This window comes from Motacilla alba, chromosome 2 (assembly GCF_015832195.1).
Source record: "Motacilla alba alba isolate MOTALB_02 chromosome 2, Motacilla_alba_V1.0_pri, whole genome shotgun sequence".
Taxonomy (NCBI): Eukaryota; Metazoa; Chordata; class Aves; order Passeriformes; family Motacillidae; genus Motacilla; species Motacilla alba.
In genome coordinates, this window is record NC_052017.1 from 79,738,998 (window position 1) to 79,759,324 (window position 20,327).

The 20,327-nt window shown below is 41.1% G+C and overlaps 1 protein-coding gene across 8 annotated transcripts in view; it reads left to right on the plus strand.

The window, feature by feature from the left end:
* Window positions 1–20,327, plus strand: part of CTNND2 (catenin delta 2) — a 640,288-nt gene that overhangs the window by 362,931 nt on the left and 257,030 nt on the right. For 7 of the 8 annotated variants that reach the window (XM_038129852.1, XM_038129853.1, XM_038129848.1 and 4 more), the window contains one exon: window positions 4,267–4,834. In XM_038129852.1, coding sequence (XP_037985780.1) covers window positions 4,267–4,834 — 568 coding nt within the window. The remainder of the gene's footprint in view (window positions 1–4,266; window positions 4,835–20,327) is intronic. The other variant, XM_038129856.1, reaches the window with a different exon arrangement.

Below are 20,327 nucleotides of genomic sequence, written 5' to 3' on the forward strand. Positions count from 1 at the left end.
GAGACTGTGAAACGGAGCTGCACCCATGGAATGTTTCTACAAAACCCTAGTCAGGATGAACAAGTTTTCTGCCTAAAGCTACCAACACACACCAATAGTTAAAAGCCAGAGGGGCCTGGAGGGAGGTTTTCTACACAACTTGGAATATCCTCCCTAAAATCAAGAGAAAGGGTCTCCTCATGGACCACAGTGTACTGTATATTACTATGTTAGTATTCATCAGATGTGACTCGTTTGAGATTATAAAGGCAAAGAGATCCAGAGAGCAGAAGGAGCTGAAAATTGGCACTGGCATTTACTGCTAAACTAAAGTTCATCCAGACCTAAGATGGGCATGCAGACTTACTCAAACCTCTGGGAGCATTCTCCAAGAATCAATATTAGCAGCTGACCCCAAAGTTTCACTTAAAGTTGTCTAGCCATTTTGTAATTCCTTATCCATGAAAAATTTCCTGCAGAATAAATAAGTCAACACAGTTATTTGAGCCTCTCAATTCTACTCTATAGAACAGAAATCTTATATTGCAGTCTTTTATTTCCTATTTCTTGGTTGAAGTTCCAATATAAATTATCAATTGGATTGTAAAAAAAAAAAAAATCCCCACAAAAAACCCCAAACAATGACAAAGAAATCCCCACACAAGAACAACCAAACAACCAAAAAAAACCCCCAAAAAACCCAGTCCCCAAAAAACTAATTTCCTGGAATTCCGGGCATTAAATGCTTGAATGAACAGGCAAACAACAGTTACACTGTTCTCTAGTCTCCTATAACCTAACTGGATACTCCCAATAATTTTCTGTATGAAGCTCTAAAGATACTGTTTTGAATCAGTAGAAAATTATCTTCTTCATAACATTAAATGGGAAAGAAAATATTTTTATAGCTGTGTTAATGTTCTTATGTTTTTTTCACACATTCCTCTTTCTAAAAAGGATATACCAGAATCCATATATTGAATCCAAATAAGCTAGGGTACTTTTCGTTGGGATGCCAGGAAATGAAACCCCTGTGTCTTGGAATAGATATTCATAGGGCTGTAGTAAGAAAGTTCTTGATTTTTATTCACATCTATGAAATAGAATGATGGTAGAGAATATAATTACTGAGAAACTCTTAGTTTATTAGCTTAAACACAGTTTGGTTATCAGGTTGACAAAAATAATGGATAAATGGAAAAAAAAATAAGGGAAAAATACCATTGTATTTTATTCTTCCATATGAAGTATGTCACATTGCAGGGTGAACAATGATGTGTCTTTATGTCTGTCTTAAGCCACAGACAGGAGAAACACAATGAAAAACTAAACCACATTTTGTCTCTGAAAAGATGTGTGGAGAATGTTACTGCACACTTGGCCCTTTGAAAAAACCTAAGAACCTCACGGTACATTTAAGACTGGTCTGAGATTAGTCACATCCTAGAAAATACTGCATGCTAGTGTTTTCATTGCAATCTGTTCATCCACAAGTTCTTTCCTTCACACAGAGCACATGCTTAGCTTTTTAGGAAGTGCTATATACTGCATTTTTAATTAAGCATTTAATTATTGTGTCCCATCACTACACCTTGTTCCCTATAACAAATCATCATAAAATGGGATTTTTGGGGTTTTTTTGAATTAGTGCTTGCAGAATGCCTGCAGCTTTATAGAGATTTATTAGGAATATGGGATAATACTGGTTTACTTGAAATTAATTACTCTAAATCCTTGACACATTAAGCAGTGTAGAAGTAGATTAGAAAAAGAAATTTTGTATACATGATGACAGTGCTTGCCTACAACCCTTAGGATCAACAGCAAACTGTTAAAGTTACCGATGCATTACCAGTGCATGGAAGAAGTAACTGGTGCACTGGTAAAATTGAAGAAGACTGTATTTTGGAACACTGTTTATTACAAAAATTATTATTATTACTATTATTATTATTATTATTATTATTATTATTATTATTATGCCACTTAACAGTCAAAAAAGTAAAATTTATTAACAAATACCAATTGATAATGTAGCTAGTTTGAATGACATTTTGTTAAGTGCAAAATTTGCTCTGCCCATGTTGTCTTAAATCATGCCAACCTTTTTTTTGTTTAATGAAAGTTGTTACCATATAGTCTAAACCTGGAAAATGAAAACTGTACTCCTGTCAAATACATTATTGGACAGTCAGCTGAAGATTAGTCCTTCTTTCCAGTTTAAAGCATATACGGTAAGTAGTTCAGTGTGAAAGCAGCTTTTAAAAGTTTGCTGATGTTCTCACAGTTTTCCTTCCTGGTTTTTGTTAGGAGCCTTTCAAATGAGCAACTTGAGCTTGTTGACCATTTTTGAGAATGACAAGACTTGTACTTGAAGCTGTGGTGTTTGTTACTCGCTGGTGCAATCTGAACAGTCCAGCTCAAAACAGAGCAGCTACTTCCATCTGTGAGCCCCTTGCTCACCGGGCAGTCACCATACAGAGCACCTGGAGTGGAACAGTTTACATTTCATTTCTGTGTAAAGCCATTGCTCCATGAGCTGCAAGCCTCAAAGCCAGGGAGATTTGGGTCTGGCAGTGCTCTCTTAAGAAGCCTGAACAATATCAGTGCTGGTAGCTTCTTCCGTGCTACTAACAACTGGGAACAAACTCCAGGAGGAGCTTCTCCGAAGCATTGTTTCTTGTCTCTGTCTAGGAAAATACATATTCTTCCTCCAGACACAAAGCATTTAAGATGAAGGGCAGGCTCCAAAAGTGAAAAAAAACAGAGAAACATTTCCAGTGGGCGTACATAGGAAGAAGTAGAGATTTCTGGCATTTTGAATCTTGTTTATTTTCTGCTCCGATTAGTTACGTTGTCCTCAGTTCCTGACCAAATCCTTTATTGAGTATCCTAGTGCAAATAAATCAAATTTCATACCAGGAACACGATGCTTTTGCCCACTTGTTTTTTTGTAGGATGCTACTGGAGAACCACATTGCTATTCAATGTATAACAATGCTACTGTTGGCATTCACAACACCTCTTTGAATTGAGTCACAAAATTCATTATTCACATTTTAAAGCTTCTTCTGGCTAAAGAAATCAGTAGCTGAGAGGCATGTGCATGCGTTTGGGCAAAGCACGGGTCAGACCGATTCAAACTATGCTGTCAACTCCAAGGATCCAGAGCACTTTCTGGGGTTTCAAGTAAATCCCCTGCTTAACCAGAAAAAAAAAATACTATCTGAATCTAACAGCGCATCTTCCAACAGAGCGCTGAGCTCTCACTGCGGGGTGCAGTTATGAGAGGATTTTAATGTTACCAGACTCACAGATGATCTCTTGAGCCTAAGATCCTCGATAAAAAAAAAAGGGGGGAGCCGCCTGTGTGTAAGGGCGAGATCCATCCTCTGCGGCTTCAGAAGCGGCTCAGGCACAGAACCGAAATTTCTCATAGGCAGTATCTCCCGAGGATTTTCTCTCACTCCCTCTTCCCAGCCCCCCTCAATTACTGGTCTTAGAGGGAGCTCAGCGCTGCCTTGCCCGCGGCCAGCGGGTCGGCGCAGGGAGCTCTCTCCCCCCTCCTCTATGCAGATTCCCCGCTGGATGCGGCCCAGCGAAGCGCCCGGCCCCGGCAGCTCCTCCCGTACCCCCCGCCCCCTTGGTGTCGCGTAACTAAGTACGAGGCGGCCGCTTGCCGTGCTGCCAGGGGGCTCGGCGTGCACCGGCCCGGGCTTCCCCTCCCTCCGCCCCTTCACCCAGGTCGGGGCCGCAGGGGGCAGCGAGCTCCCGGTGCGGTGCCTCTCCTCGTAGGGACACAGATTGCTGGAAACCGAGGAAAGTTACTCGATTAAAGGCTTTTTCCGAGGCTTCGGTCGCTCTTCTCTAATGTATGCAGAATAAAGGGGCGCGGGTGTATTTATCTGTGTACATGTACGTACGTAAGTATTTGAGCCGGGGCTAAACCCTGCCTAATTTAGGGGTTGGCAGTCGAGCGCGTTCCGGAACCGGCGCCCCGGAGCGCTGTGCCCCACGGCCGGGTGCCGGCTTCAGCCGTCGGGAGGAGTTTCGACGCCTCTCGGGCCGAGCCGGCGGCTGTTTTTTCCCTGAAAGGCCGGGAATGCTTTAGCAGATTACCGACTCCCGTAATCCCGCGGGCGCCGGGTGCCGGCCTGGTTCGAGGTCAGCGAGGGGGCTGCGTGCGGCCGGGGGGCTGCTCCGGCCCGCGGGTCCGCACCGCCCCGCGCAGGGCCGGGGCAGCCGGGCGCCCGCCGCCGCTGACGCCTCTGCCTTTCCTTCCCGCAGCAGGGCCCGGGGGGCCGCGGCGCCCACCCGGGCGGTCCGGAGCCGCCGCCGCCGCCCGCCGCCCCGCAGCCGCGGGAGCCCTTCGCGCCCAGCCACGGCAGCGCCTTCCACCTGCCCGAGCCCCAGCACGCCGCCGCGCTCTACTACGCCAGCTCCACGCTGCCGGCGCAGCGGGTGAGCTCCCCGCTGCCCGCCCAGCCCGGCGGCTCCCCCACCAAGCTGCCGCGGGCCGGCTCCGCCGCCGAGGGCGCCGCCTACGCCACCGCGCAGCGCCTCTCCTCCCCGAAGCAGTCCCCCAGCCGCCTGGCCAAGTCCTACAGCACCAGCTCGCCCATCAACATCGTCGTCTCCTCGGCGGGACTGTCGCCGTCCCCCATCCGAGTGACCTCCCCGCCCACCGTCCAGTCTAACATTTCCTCCTCTCCTATCCACCAGTTAAGCTCCACCATCGGCACTTACGCCACCCTGTCGCCTACCAAGCGGCTTGTTCACGCTGCCGATCAGTACAGCAAGCACTCCCAGGAGCTGTACGCCACCGCCACCCTGCAGAGACCCGGCTCCCTCGCAGGTAAAACCGCGGCCGGCAGCGCCTCGGGACCGCGGCTGCGGCGGGGACGGGGCTGCGCGGTGTCGCCGCGCCCGCGGAGGGAGGCGGCGAGGGGCGAGGGACGGCGAGAGGCGGGGGCGCAGGGCCGCCGGCCGAGCATGGGAGGGAGGAAGGGAGCGGGGGGCGTTTGACGGGAGAACGGCACTTGGGGGAATTGCTGGTGGGTTTCATCCCGGGTCGTGCTCGGAGAGGCAGTCTGCCGCTGCTTGAGCAAAGTACCTGAGTTCTCCCGGCTCGTCCCGCCCTCCCGGCGCCGGGCAGGTGTGCGTGCTGCCGGGGGTGCGGGGCTCGCCGCGCTCCCCGCTGTGACCCGCGGTGCGGGTGGGGGGTTTGTTACTATGGCGAATCTCTTCTCTGCCGCCATCAGAACCTCTGAGCCTTTCGCAGGGAATCGCTCTTCCCCGGATTTACAGGCGGCTCAAGCGTACTTGACAAGTTTGGGGTTACTTAGCAGGAACTCCGGTGTACCGAGTCGTGCCGAGTAAGAGGTAGCGGTGATTTGGCTCCGAGTGCTCTTTGGGGAACAGGCTGTTACAGCTGATTTAATGTCTCTGTAAACGCAGACTTTGAGCAGATCCAAGAAGTGAGATACTGGTGCGCTGTTCTCTAAACCATCTCTTTGCTAAACTGAGCATCCTTCAGGGGTGGGTTTTTTGTGTTCTCAAAATTTTCAGTTTCATTGCTATAGTAACAGCTGCTATGCTCATATGTTCTCTTGTGTGACATAAATAGATTTGAAGATAAATAGGCTACATGAAGAAGTTAGGCTGAGTTTATCAGTCAGGTACACAAGTCTCTTACTGGAGTGAAGACCTCACCCCCCTTTCTCCTCTCACCCACCTCCCCTCCCCCACTCCAGCTGTTGTCAGCATCCTATATAATTCCTGTGTGTCTAAACACACAGATGGAATTAACTAATAATAAAATACAGTTTTGATCTATCTCCTCGTAAGAAGTATTTGCTCGATTTTTTTCATATTTAAAGGGCAGGGATTTTAAAACTTTGTATCTTTATATATATATATATATATATATACACACATATATATAACACCACATTTTAATTTCAGAATGAGTAAAGTGACAGTATCATTAAATTAAAGTGAAATTCAAGATCTCAGGATGCTTGTATCAAGCCTGTTGTCAAATACTGAGTCTCAGAATACTAAGTGGTTTATTTACCATTTATATTAATACAACTTCTTCCTGCTGTAGTCCAATACACTGTTGGCAACAAGTATTATATACTGCCTTTGTACAGTGGAAATTTAGGATTGCCACAGACATTGTATTTTAGGGAGTTTTCTAACTTCATTGTATAGCAAGAGTTTGAGTCTAAAAAGGCATGGATAGAACTGTCAGCGTCAAGGGAATGGAGAAAAAAATTGATTTAAAATTTATATACCTGTGGCTATGAGCTACTAGTATTTGCCTGATTTTTCTTACCTTTACTCTAGGATAGAAGTCTTTGCTTTGGGAAGTTTGTAACAGGCACAGTACTTTTTCCTGTTTATGAACTGTTAGCGTTGACATTTGTGTTGTATTAGGGGTTTGGTTTTGGTTTTTTTTTTAAAAAGACATCTTTTTGTGATTGCAGCATCAAATCTGTGATGATGGCTTAGTCCAAAACTGTTTTATTTATGAGTTAAGGTCCAGCATAATGACTGAAGTGCTACAGAAGCTGTTTGTCCTGAGCTAGATCCAAGTTGAAACGTGGATTTAGGATCTTTTGGCCTTCTTGGCCAATAATGCTTCTATAGACGTTCCTAACAGAATTTTCTACTTTGTTTTGAATAAAAGTTAAGGAACTGACATTCATTTTCTTGGATTGCTTTTAAATAAAAGCTTTTGATAAGACTTGTGCATCTTGCATAACCTGCATCTTTTTAAAGCCTACTGCAGGGCGTTGCCTGATTTACTGATTTATGGCTTTGGTGAAATAAAAAGCCTATATATGATAAAAGCATTTAGGAAATGGCTGGTGTATTTTTGTGTGGATTTTCCTATGGAAGGGAAGTAGTGATTGACCATTTATTTGAGTTTGCTGTTGAGTTTGTCAAAATTGATAAAGCAACACTAACTTTGCCTAGTGCTGGGCTGATCAGAGCAAACATAACAATCTACTTTGTCACTCATGCCTTAGGAATTTGATATTAAGATATCTAAAAACCCTCGTTGTTTTATAACAAATGAAAAATCGTGTAACTTGAATGAGTATTAGGTGGCAGAGCTGGATAGAGAAAGTATTGCTACTTCAAAGACCCAGTGTAAGCAACAGTATGTTAGTAAATACCTTTTCTTTTTTTTCCCCACAGTGGTGACATGCTTTTCAAGTAGTCCTTGAAAGGAGCTCTATCACATGATCCATTCTTTTGCAAAGGTTCTCTATTGTGTGCTCCTAGCCCTTATTTTCTACTGCCATTCTTCTGTGTGTTCCTCGTGGCCTGACTGCCATCCCAGAGTTACACATTTGCTAGCAGTGTTAAGTGCCTGACTAATCTTCCAGACTTTCACTGGATTCACTGAAGCCAATGGACTACTCAAGAGGCTTAAAATTAGCATATGCTTTAGAGTTAGCCAGGATCAGATGTTACAGATACTACTAAGGTAATCTTAATTTCTTCCTTTTTTTCTGTAAGTATTTTTGCTCAGAATGGGTTTGGAATTTGAGCTCTAAGTATATTATGTTTTTGCAGGAGTTTTTCAGTGATTGTGTTAGAAATCATCCTCACTGAGAAGGAAAGCAAGCAATTGTATTTTGAAAAACTAATGTTCAGTAAATAGTGGTTTTGCCTCTTGTTCAAAACATGCAAAGATAAGTTAAAGTTTTTTGAGGTTTTTGAGAGAGAGAGAGGAGGAGGAAGAATGGAGAACTGTTGTCACATTGCACTGATTGATGGTTTGCCTGCTGTGATTAATGTGGAGTTGCATTGGCATGTATGTGTCATCACAGGGATGATGTTATACTAAGTAATCTTTTTTTATATCTGGCAATAAAAAATAAGTATTTGTAGTAATTACTAGAAACACAAATGATGCATTTGTTTTAATTATTTTTGCATTATACTGGAAATTTGTCCTGGAGCTATCTAGTTCATGAATACTTCTGGGTTTCGGTGTGCTAAACAAGCCAAACTGTATCAGTGCCAGACTTAGATATTTAAAAGAGAAAACATTCAGATAAGATCCATTAAAAAAAAATCTAGTAAAAAGTTACATAGATGACCCAAAACATAATCTGTGTGAGACTTGACTGAGAAGGCATTATTTATATTAATTTCCTACAAATTTCATTATGAAACAACTTGAAATTTAAAAAATGGCAATTCTTAAACCTCATCCTGAATTTCAAATGAGACATGCAACAGCGTGCAGTGACTCAGTTTTAACCGAGTAACCTTAGAAACGTCTTCAGAAATGGCTTTTTGTCTAGTTATATTTGAGCTGCTGCCACTGCCAAGTGTGTGTGTGTATGGGTGTGTGTGTACATGTGTATATAGTGGCTCTGGTGAGTGTACATTTGCTGTGTTTATTCTTAGTCTAGCTGCTTCATTGCTATGATCTGCAATTACAGTTTTAGAAGTAGTTTTCTGCTCTGCACTGCTCCGAAGCATATTCGACCGTCTGTTCAAGCAGCGATCCAAATCCAGAAAGCGCAGTTTGTAAATACCTTCTTGCAGCTTCCACACCTGGACTGAGCTTCGGAGTGCTGCTGGGAGCCAGACTCACCAAAGCAGCCCATTTGCCTGGACGGAGGAGTGTTTAGGACAGCAAGCAGCAGAAACATGGGGAAATTCGTTTCAGGAGGCAAGTCATGGCACAGGTGCCCACTCTTCATGCTCTTCTGAAGCATCTTGTGGTGGGCAGAATCAGACAGACAGTACTAGAGGAGTACTGAGGTTTTTTTGGAGCAAAGTGAAAGGAGGCAGTCAAAGTGTGTTCTTCAGGTGGTTTGTGCGTCGGGTTATGTGGCTGGGAGCAGCCCCAATGTTACAAAGCCACTCCTGCCTCTTCATCCAGGTTTAGGGAAGACTAGGGACTTGTAAAGCAATGGAAGGTAGTTTTATGCATTGTCTTATTACAAAAAACTCAAAGGATAATAATCCTGCTTGAAGACTGATCCATGTTTCATAAGCTGTACGAAAAGGTTAAGTTTAAGAAATGAGTGTTGGTGTGAATCACTTGATGTAATGTTAGATGGAAAGAATATTACACAGCTATCTTTCATGTAGTGGTGACACATTTCACTGAAACAAGAGCTGCAGCATCCCTCTAGACAGATCTGCTGCTACCAGTGTTGAAAACTTCAGTGCTCAGCCTGGTGTTTACAATCTTCTTTCAAGTAAAATCAAAATGGAAAAGAATTTTTCCTTTCTGAGTAGGACTGTTTGTATGCAAGTGTAGTACTAACATTAAAATAACACCGGTTTATAAAAATGTGGCATGGGTTAATACGTAAAATATGCTTTCCAATCCTTATTGAGCAAAGAGTTCTAAATTTATCAGGCTCTTAATTGGTTCCTTCTGCTCCTTCATATGTTTTGCCTCACTCATCTCTCTCTTTGCTGAGGACCTTCCTTTATCCTTTTCCCTTCTGTAAGCTTTTCACTGCATATAACGTGTTGAACCCTGGTTTCCTGTTGGGGCTTATGGCAGTACTTCTATTTGATGGTGAGTGTTGACATGTTAAAGCATGTCAGTGTGCAATCGTAGGAGCACAGAACAGCTTAAGCAACTTTCTGTGGGATAACTGATGTACATTATTGCTAGCATGGATTGGTGTTTCCTTTCGATTGCATGAAAATATTGGATCTTGTATGTATCACTAGTTCATTGCCATCTTTAAAAATATTATCTTGTTAGGTGTTAGAGGTCTCCAGTAAATCACGCTGCACTTGTATTTGTGCTGGAAGAGCTGTATTACTGTTCTCTTACAGCCAAAGTGAATCTAAATCACCCAGAATTAAAAGTTCCCTGTGTCTTTAGATCCCCACCTGAGACTCAGGGCTCAGTTAATAATATAGTCTAGGTGTGATGTGCCATTGTACTTTTTTGGACAGGCAAGGAAGAAAAATATTTGAATTTTTTTTTTTTTGCTTTAAGATAAGCTCTTGGACCATCTATATGATTGTACATAACAGAAAGGACACTAAGTTGTTTGCCGTAACTATTCTGTACTTTTACAGAATCCCGTGAGTATCTCTTTTATAGAGAGAACCAAATTGCTTCATTAATTTTAACCAAAGTAGTTTTCCATAGATTTTTTTTTCTGAGTTTTTTTTTTGTTTGTTTTTATTAGCTGGAAAATTCCTTTATCTGCTACCAGAGCCTTTACACATGAGAACACTGTTAATGCTCTTTTGTTCTGGGACAGACAGTGCAGTTGTAGGGGTTTTTTTCTTCTCCTTTTACTCTTGTTTGTTTTGAGACTCTTTCTTTCAGGAAAAAAAAAAAAGTGGAAGATTTTGAGTAATATCCAGCAATATTTCAGATATTAATCAGAACATGGAATTTGGTGTCTTTCTGATACAAAATTACTTGCATCCACATTGCAACCTGGAGGTTAGATATGCTGGTGTTGCTTTAGAGTTGATACAAATATAAAACTCAATGTTCACTTTAAATTTCTTTATCACTTATTCTACCTATTTCTTTAGCAATAGTTATGTTTCTAATTGCAACCTTATTCTAAATTCTAAAGCTGCAACCTTTACAATAGTGCTCAATTCCAGTTTGGAAAAGGTATCCACAATGGACAGTGTACAGCAAGAAAACAGAAGGAATAAGGCGGATGACTTTGAAATATGTTATTATTGCAGTGATTTTTGCTCCTGTAGTTTTCAGATTTAGATCACATGAAATTACTTTGCTTGTAGGAGAGAAATAATTGACAAGAGCCAAATACAGAAGCCCCTGTGCATCTTTGACCTAATGAACTTGATGTTGGCTCCTTATGTGAGCAAGCACAAGAAACATGTCTAAACTTGGGTCCTGTTCTTTCACTGATCACCACCTTTCCCTGTGCTTCCCATTCTTGATAAGGGACATTGGCTGATCCTCCTAATGATCTTTCAGAGGAGTGTTAAATCAAATAATATTGCAGACTGACAAGTGCTTTTTGGGCAAAGAGCATCAGTGTGCAGTACTGCTGAAAATGGGTTCAACTTGTATAAAGCTGCAAGTATTTTAATCAAATTACTGGGAAGCTGTATGTCAGTGTCTGTTTCTGGGATTGCGGGTGAGTGTAACATCAGACATGCTTCTGGGGACTACTGAGGCCTGTGCTGTTGCTTGGTAACCACAAACGTGGTTTCTGGCCTCTGGTCCTGAACTTTAGCAGTGTACCTAAGGCCAGGATTCAAATTTAAGCAAGCAAGTCACTAGAAAAAATTTCTTAAGCATCAGAGCAGAATTTGAAACGTCTCTGCTTATATACCTGTTGAGCAGGAGGACAAGAAGGAGGTGAAGTTGACAAAAAGCTAACAGAGAAGAGTGTCTGTCCCTGGCGGAAGGATGGTTAAACCAAGGAGCTGGAATGTGCCTATTTTTCTTGGCTACTGAAATCCAATGGAATGTATGAAGTCAAAGAGCAGTGTTTTGGGAACCTGACTTTATTGGAACTTAGGTTAGAGCAATGGAAATACATTAACCAGTCCTGGCCCTACAGTTCCTATGCTTGTCTTGCTTATGTTGATCTGTGTTCTGTTTAGTATGAGATTGCAGGAAGATAATAGGGCCTCATAAATGATTATACATCCAGACTTTGGGTCTTAAGGGTGTGCTAGTGAGACTAAATCTCATCCTTGCCTACTACAACGCGTTTTTGCCTTCAGGTCTCAGTGGTGTCCTTATGTATCTCTTGTCCTCTTCAGTTGCCAGGAGCATGATTCTGTGCTATAGGTCTTTGGCCTCAGACTCACTCCTTGAGAGCAGAAAGAGTGCTGTTGTATGAGATAGGGAGTATGAGCAAAGGCAAGGTCCCCTTCTATCAAATTTCTGACACTCAGTCTTTTATGGCATCAGTGAAAATATTTATTTGTGCTGTACAGTCTAAAATAGGATGACTGTGTTTGTCTTGCTTTTGCACTGGACAAAGAAGGCACATCTGAAAGCTGCAGCTTCCTCAGTCTCAAACCCTGTTGCAAGGCATTATCCAATAGCCTGGAAATGTTTGTTACAAAAGTATTGATAAAAAATGACAGAAATCTTATGTTCATCATGGGTTTTGGATATTTAAGGGATGTGAGAACAAGTTCTTCATTTTTACTGTGGTGGAAGACATCATCCTTTCCAGTTGCTGTGGCACAGAAAGTTTTAGTAATTGATGGAGTAGCTCAGATTTAGGAAGTCAGTATCCAGCTCATCAGTAGCATAAGCATTCATTTGTTGGCATATCTAATGTCTTTTTGGTTGTTGGGTGCACACACTCTCTTTAAAGCAGTGCAGGTGCCTCTGATCAGGAATAGTTATTATGGCAGAAAGAAGATGGCAAAATGGGCACTTGTGGAAGGACCCTTTATTTAAGGCCAAAGCTTGTGTGGGGAGGTTGCCTGTGTCTGCCTGTGCCACATGCAGATTGCTCATGGATGAAACACCTTACTTGTCAGTGGTAACAGCTGCCAGAAGCTACACTGGGCCAAATTTGCTCTATGAGCAATCATGGGAGGTAAATGAGGCAATTTTTCAGTAATCATTGGGTCAAATTTGAAGATCACATGGATGTGGACCTAGAACAGAATACCTTTTGGTTTTATAGAAGTGATATTGGAGAGCACAGAGGGATATTGTCTAATGATAATGAATTAGTGTAACTGTACATTATCATAAGCGGTTAGAAGCAAAAGTCACAATTTAATATGCTGAAATGAGAAGGACCAAGTGATGACTAATCTTACAATTATAAGGCATGGCATATGAAACTGCCAGTTGGATTACATAGATTTTTAATAAGTACATCAAGTTGCAACTTACAGTGTGTTAGTGAAGTGTCCCTGCCCATGACAGGGGGTTGAAATTAATCTTTAAGGTCCCTTCCAACCCAAACCATTCTGCGATGTGTAATAAAAAAGTATACTACGTTACTTTGAATACAAGTGGTTCGTAATCTCATGCAATCCTCCCTTTACTGAGGAAATTTTTCCATGTGCTTTTCTGTATTTACTTCCTCCACACTGTATGTCTATGTCTTGCCTTATGGCCCTGTATCCTCTCAGTCCAGTCCAGGTGCAAAGCATCCCTTTTATCAGCTAGCCAGCTGTGCTGCTCTCAGGCAGTAAAAGCTTTTGATCATCCAGCTGAAGCTGTCCCTGGGTTTAAAGAGTGTTGCCTGGGAGGAAAGTAAGGGTGGAGAAGGAGCTGTGACCCTCTGATACCAGGGCAGATTTCCTGTCATTGGAGAGCAAAATGACACCTCTCCATGGGGTCTTTCCCTCACCCCACTACTTTCCCCAACATCCCAGATAAGTGGGAATGCAGTCATGTTTACATTTGATCACCAAAAGGTATCATGCGCTCTTCAAAATTCTGGGAGCATGGTCTGTAAAGGAGGGTGAGGTGGACTCTTTCAGATATTTGTGAGGGAAAAGAAGGTGGAGGGGGACAAGATGACAGCCCTCTGTGTATTTGGGGCTGATATACTGTGGAGAAAGGGAGGACTGAGCGAAAGAAAAATTACAGACCTGCTAATCACAGTGCTCTTTGGACACTACAACATAAACTGATAGAAAGGATAATATAAGACATGAAGGTAGTCAATGGTTAAAGGAATAATTTGCAACAGGAGTTCTCCAAAAACAGATTGTGCTGGAATGACCTGCTTACTGACCTTTTCTTAGATGATATTTGATGTCTTTATATTTCCTGTCAGGGCTCTGAGCATGGATTTTCTGTAGTGCCACTTGGGAAATGTTTAGTTAAGCTAGAGAAGATGGATATTCTTGCAAGAGTGTAGTTGGGCAGGGACCTGGGTAAAGGAACATTTTCAGTTTGTCATTTTGAAGATTGAAGTAATGGAAAGGAAGGGTACTCCTAATAAAGTTCCACCAGGAGAACTCATTTTGGCTACTTGAAAAATACTTTTTCATTTTATTATCTTGGCACAAAACCATGAAATAAGCCAAGGAAACTTCTTGATAGTGGAATATTAGGAGGCATTTTCTGAAGAGAGGAAGATAAATCCTGTGTAGAAAGATGGAAGATGGAAAGATGGAAGGGGAAGAACAGGATTGAGCCAAGGTAATAATACATTTAATAGCTAGTTACATGTTCGGCGTCTTTGGCTGAAAAGAAGAGGAGGAAAATACCTATGTGACCTGGTCGAGTACACCATATCACAGGCACCTGTATTAGGAATATAATAGAATACTTCATGGCCTCACACAACCAGCAAAACTGGGAGCGTTACACAGGGTTAGGGCTTCATCTGAAGAACTGTACACATCTGTGACCCTCTGTAGGTAAGAGACACTTTCTAGCCTTCATCTCTTCTGAACTGTCCTGCATGGATTATCAAGAAATAAAGAAGCTTGTACGCAGACCTGGCTTAGTGTGTTTCTTCCATTTCTTAACAGAGGAAAGGCTACTAGATTACATAGCTTCTCACAGTAAACAGAGGTTATTTGTTAAGAATGCTGAATCCTAGTAAGAATAATTAATTTGATGAAAGATTTACTTTCTTTGGAAAAATACCGGATTAGTTGAGTCTTTGGCAGCTTTTAGGATAGTTCATCTCTGCCCATGGTGAGGGGTGTTTGAAACTAGATGATTTTTAAGGTTCCTTCCAACTCAAGTCTTTCTATATTTCTATAATTCATCTGACCAAGGAGGGAGTGAGAGCTAAAGATGTCTTCTGCGTGGCCTTTCACCATCAGCCTTTGATTTTAGGGCTTTGACTCACCAGCCATGATGTGTTTGACTGGAGCACCTTTGTCAGCTAGTGCTCCTCCATTTTCCCTCAAAATATTTGAACCTAATAGCCCTGGTGAATACAGTGACCTCCCAGCCATGATTGCACTTTGTCTGGTCTCTGACCAAATTTCAAAGTTTTCAAGGTTTATTCATTGAAATTTTGTGTTTCTGTCTGAAGTTGTAGTTCCTGTGTAGCTCATGTCGTCCATGTCTGTGTTGCATCTTGAGGTGCCTTTGGCAAGAATCAGCTAATGCTTGAACATAACTGAGCATCTCCTCCAAAGTGATCTAGTTTGTGTCCTACCATGCTTAAGATCCTATCTTGTGAATCCAGAAATTCAAGAATTAATTGTCTTTGCTGAAAAACTCTTTTTCTCTGAAGTTTATCGAGGTTGTAATTACATGCCACTGCTTTTTTCAGTTGGCAGTAGATTTTGAACTGCTTTTGTAAAATCAGGCAAAACTTGATGCACGTGTCTTCAGCCAGCCATATGGCCGTGGAAGTGTTGGCTTCACAGGCAAGACAGCCATTTGACATGCAAATAGTGTCAATTTGCATTTATGAATAACCAGTAACTAATGGTGTGACACTTCAGAATGCCTCAAGTGCTTGTCACCTTTGGACTACATGAATCACATTCTTCTAATTGAAATTACTGTTTAAGCCATTCTTGAAGCTGAACACTTCCAGTAGTTTATTGCAATCTGCTGTGAACACATTTCTTATGTTCCTTATCTTAGATCTGCTTTCCTTTTGCCACTGACCTTCTTTCACCATTTGTCTCCTGCAGCATTTGTCATGGCCATTTCATTTTAGCATGGACTCCCTGCTGGAGTGACAGCATTCTTTCAGCCTAAGGTCCTTTTCTGGCCATGCTTTTCAGCAGTAATCTGAATTTGTGAGGTTAATTGCAAAGTCTGTTTTGCTGTGTTTGTTTCTTTTCTTCTTTGCTCTCTTTTTTTTTTTCTTTTTTTCTTTTTTTTTTTCCTTACAATAAGTTCCTGCTAAAAAGAATCTGTAGCCATCCATTTCCTCCTTTGCTTGTTGCTTATTGTGGAAGGTTTTACTGAAAGTATATTTCTGAGTCTTTGGAAGTTCAATACTAAATGCATGCTATTGAGTGATTGCTATATTAGTAAGAGTAATGAATGAAAAGAGAACTTTATTGTATGGGATGCAATGATTATTTCAGCATAAATTTTAAGTCCTTGAGGTAGTCATGTCTTGGTGTTAACAGTATTCCTTCTCTTTGTCTCTGCATTCAGCATTTCTTTTATTTGGAACATCCCTGTTAGAATTGCTTTAGATTATAATGACTTTAGTAATAGGGGATTATTTTAAGTTTTCTAGCAGAAGTCTCAATAGGTACGTAAAGGAAACAACCTGAAACCAGCTTGAATAGTGGTACAATAATCTTTTGAGCATAATTCTAAAAGTGTGTAATTGTTGGTCTAAACTTCTTTACAGACATAACTAAATTCTTTAGTTAGATTGTATTCAAATTGATTTTGAATACATTTAATAAAACATCCATGTTTTAACTCCCGTATTTTAAATGCTATGAGTCTCAGATGGATAGTGAAAACTTGATGAGTAATAGAGTGTCACAGAATATCCAGAGATATTTTCCCTTTCTTGAATTTGGCATTGAGAAAAATACAAAGATAATTAACTCCATTTTTTTTTCTCCTGGAATGTCACATACTTCATGTCTTGGTGAAGTTTAGAAACCAGGGACTGCAAGTTAAGTGTTCACTGAGGAGGAGAAAGCCTCTGGAAGGAGAAAGTGTTTAACATTCTATCACAGATGACCTTACATGAAAGAACAAATACTACTAATGCTTTTCTCTATTCTCTTAATGAAAAGCAAGTTTGAATACAAAGAATTACAGATAAAATTTCCAAATTTGGTATTGTTCAGACCTCTAATAATGTGCAATCTTCTTGTAAGAGGAATTACAAAAGATAAGTTGCCAACACTTTTCTGGCAGTGTCTGAGATTTCAGCTGTGTTTGTCAGAAACTGGAACCAGGTTTTCAAAACAAGAATATTCATAAGAGGGTAATACTTTTTAAAAGGTGCATGTGTGATCGAGAGTCGTTAGAACTATGTTTGCCTTTTCCCTGTTAGCAGGAAAACCTCCTCATGGAACAGTGAACTTCTAGGAAGGACATTACAATTAGATTAAGAATTGTGGTTGCCCAGAAAAAGCCAGTTGAGGAATACTGTAGTTGGGCAGACTTGACCCTTCATTACCCATTTGAGTTTTGTTTTCTGTTGTTACCTTTTCCAGAGTGTTGCACAGTGAGTGGGTTGGTTTTTTTTTTTGGGAACCACTGTTCCACAAAGCACCTTCCTTAACAAATTCTATGAAAATCTTGAGAATTTCACTTCTAGTTGGATTTAAGCTCTAAATATTCTTTCTGTTCTCTGTGCAGGGAGGACTAGATATGAAAAGGTTTTCCCCTTCCCTCTGCACCAGAGCTGCTGTGAGAACTTGCTCCGTTTAAGGTTGACTGAGCTGATGTTTAGTTTGGGGGAAGGCTTCGGAATTGGTGGGGTTTTTAGCTGCTGTGCTTTTCCACAGTGTTAAACACGATCAGAAAGTTAAATTTTCACCAGCAGGCAATAGTGCCTGATTTGTCTTGCTGGAGGCAGCAGTCCTTCTTAGCAAATCACTCATGCTGCTGGATGCAGTCTCTAGCCCTCCAAAGACCTTTAGGGTTTTAGATGTTCAGCCTATACTGCTGCTTAACCAGCAGAAATTGGGTCGCCAAGTTTGCTTAGGTACAGCCTTGTGAAAGAAGGAAGACATAGCCTTGGGGAATTAAGGATGCAGTATTACTTCCCTTTGGTTTGCAGTCCTTGTCAGTGAAACATTCACTGTGAGGCTTCACAGACTATCCCATAGAGGGTTTTTTTTTTTCTGGATATTTGCTTTTGGGACCTGTCTTATCATGTACACCAGTATTTCATTCCTTTACTTGCTGAGTTGAACGCATTGCCCCAACCCCTGCATCAGCATAGAGCCCATGGTGCAACACAAACAATTAGTGTTCAGAATTGGAAAGAATAAATTTGTATCTTTTTTAAGATCAAGATAAGCAAAACTTCAAAGATCTCTGCTGCTGCAAAGGCCTAATATTATTTTTAATAGTCGTGTAGCTGTGGTGAACTATCCTGAGAGCTTCTGCAGAGCTGCTTGGCCGTGTTGCTTAGTAACATCATCCTGTTGCTGAGGCGCTCGGCCCTCACTCAAAGTGGGTAGTGAGCAGGAAAGTTAGGAACAGTGATTTGTATAACCAGATAGCAGCATCTGTTCCCATTTGTGCATGGGACTTCTCTTCCCTTTTCTTGTGAAATTGGCAGGGTTGAGGGGCATGGAAGAGGCAGAGCTTAAGAAAGGGGAGAGAAGTAACACCAAACACAAAGTAACACTCAGGATGATCATTTGCTAAATGGTTTAAAAAAAGAAATTATCTGTTACTTCCTTCCCAGCTGAAGGCAAATTGTTGATGAATGGTAGTGGTTGCTTTGGGGCAGTTTCTGTTTTTAGTTTTTTCTTCATTGACAGTACCCTAGATGAGAAATGAAATAGGAATTATCTCCCTGAACTTGTCTGTCACATTTAATCTGCTGTTTTTTCTTGGCTATATTTGCCTCTTATATCTTCGCTCCCAGTCAAAGTTTTATTTTCCACTAGCAATTTATTTTTGATAAAATGTTGTAAGCGGGTGAGTGCTTTTCAACAGAACAAGGGCAGTAGCAGAAAAAAGAAAATGCTTGGGATGAGGGACAAATTTATAGTGTGGTCCTTCTGTTTTCCCTAGATTGTTAGAATTATAATAACTGATACAATACTTTACAGTGAAGTTATCATGGACAAATCATGGACTATTTAAAATATTTCTACCTTTATTTTTCTTTTAAGCATGCTGAGAAATGTAATGGGCCAATATTTGGTTGAAAAAACTTATTAACTTAATGTTTGGTTAGTTTAAATAGGATAAAAATTATGTGAGTACTTCTTATAAGACACAATAAACTTTATTGAATGATTTTTAAAGTTTATTTGGGGCCTGTTTATTACACTTATAAAAGTGTAATCCCTTTTTTTCCTCCTTCCTTTCTCTATTTTTAGCACTAATGTGAAAACTGCTGGCGTTAGTTCAGATGTTGGTTTTGTGGTGTCCCTTAAGCAGCCAAAGCCAATCTGTTTTGAGGAGTCCTTTCTAAGATGCTTAATCTGGTTAATGGACAAATTATGTCTGGGAAATTCCACACTGTGAGCTGGATGTGGCAGTATCCTGACGGTGACACTGCTAATAGGTTTGACAGTGCAGTGAGAGTTTGTGAGAGGCACTCCAGACCATACATCATATTGCACTTCAATCTTTTAAGGGAAAACCTGAAGAAAAGCAGTCTAAGATACTGACAGGTGAGGCAAGGATGTTCTTTTAGTTCTGGGGACTTGAATATTGGGGCAGACTTTTTGTTTGGTTGTGAGCTCCTATAGTGTGGGCTGAGAATGCCAAAGTAGCATAACCATAGGGCTTTTTTCAGGCATCCAGAGTTTGATATCAGTTGAAAGATGTCATGTGTAATTAGTCAATTCACTGAGGGCATTATTTCTTTCTGTATCTGTACAAATAGTCCTGAGTCAGAGAGAGAATGATGTAGTGAGAATGGAAAAAGTGTAAAAACAGAAATGAATTTTAATTCTCAGCTTTCATTAGTTACTATTTCATTCTAGTGTTTCAGGAAAGAAAAAATTAAAACGTTTGTGTGTATGTAAAATCTAAGCAGGTGAGAATCCTGTGTTTAAAAAAACCCTAAACCCAGTTAAAAAGAATTCACTGGAGACTGTGTCCTGATTCTAGTGACTGCAGGTCTTTGGTGTGCTAGGAGCCCAAGCTGATGTACCAAGGTGTGCATTAGCTGGAACTGCCATATGGCCTGTCATGTCTTAGTGGTTAATTTAACCATCTGTTATGTCTTAACAATTTGTATTCACTTTCAGTAGTCAGGTTAGAAGGGTTTTCTTCTCTTTAGTACAGTAATTTTCATCATACAGTGCTGTTACATTTTCCTTATCTGAGTTCTATTAGTTTTATTTATAGTCATATTACTTGTAGATCATGCTTTGCTTTTCTGATGTTATGACTTGAAGATGCATACATTCAGGCAGGCATTTTGGAGATGTTTCTGCTTAAATTTCTGGCACAAAACAAAGTCAGTATCAAAACTTGAGCTGTGAATGTTTCACTTCACTTCTCCTCCTGTTCACTTCTAATTCTGCACTTGTATTCACATCAGTTTCTTTACTATGTAAATTAAAATAGGTTAGTGTCTGTAAAACAGGTTTCATAACATGAGAGTTCAGAGTAAAAATCCCACTGTTCATATGCTCTTTCTCGCATGTTGCGTTTTTGGAATTGCAGTGAAGCTATGACCTGATCTACTCTATATTTTTTTTTTTGATAAGTAGCATTATTATTATGCTACCGTTTATTTAGTAGTAGCATTTCAGGACAAGCATCTGAGAGA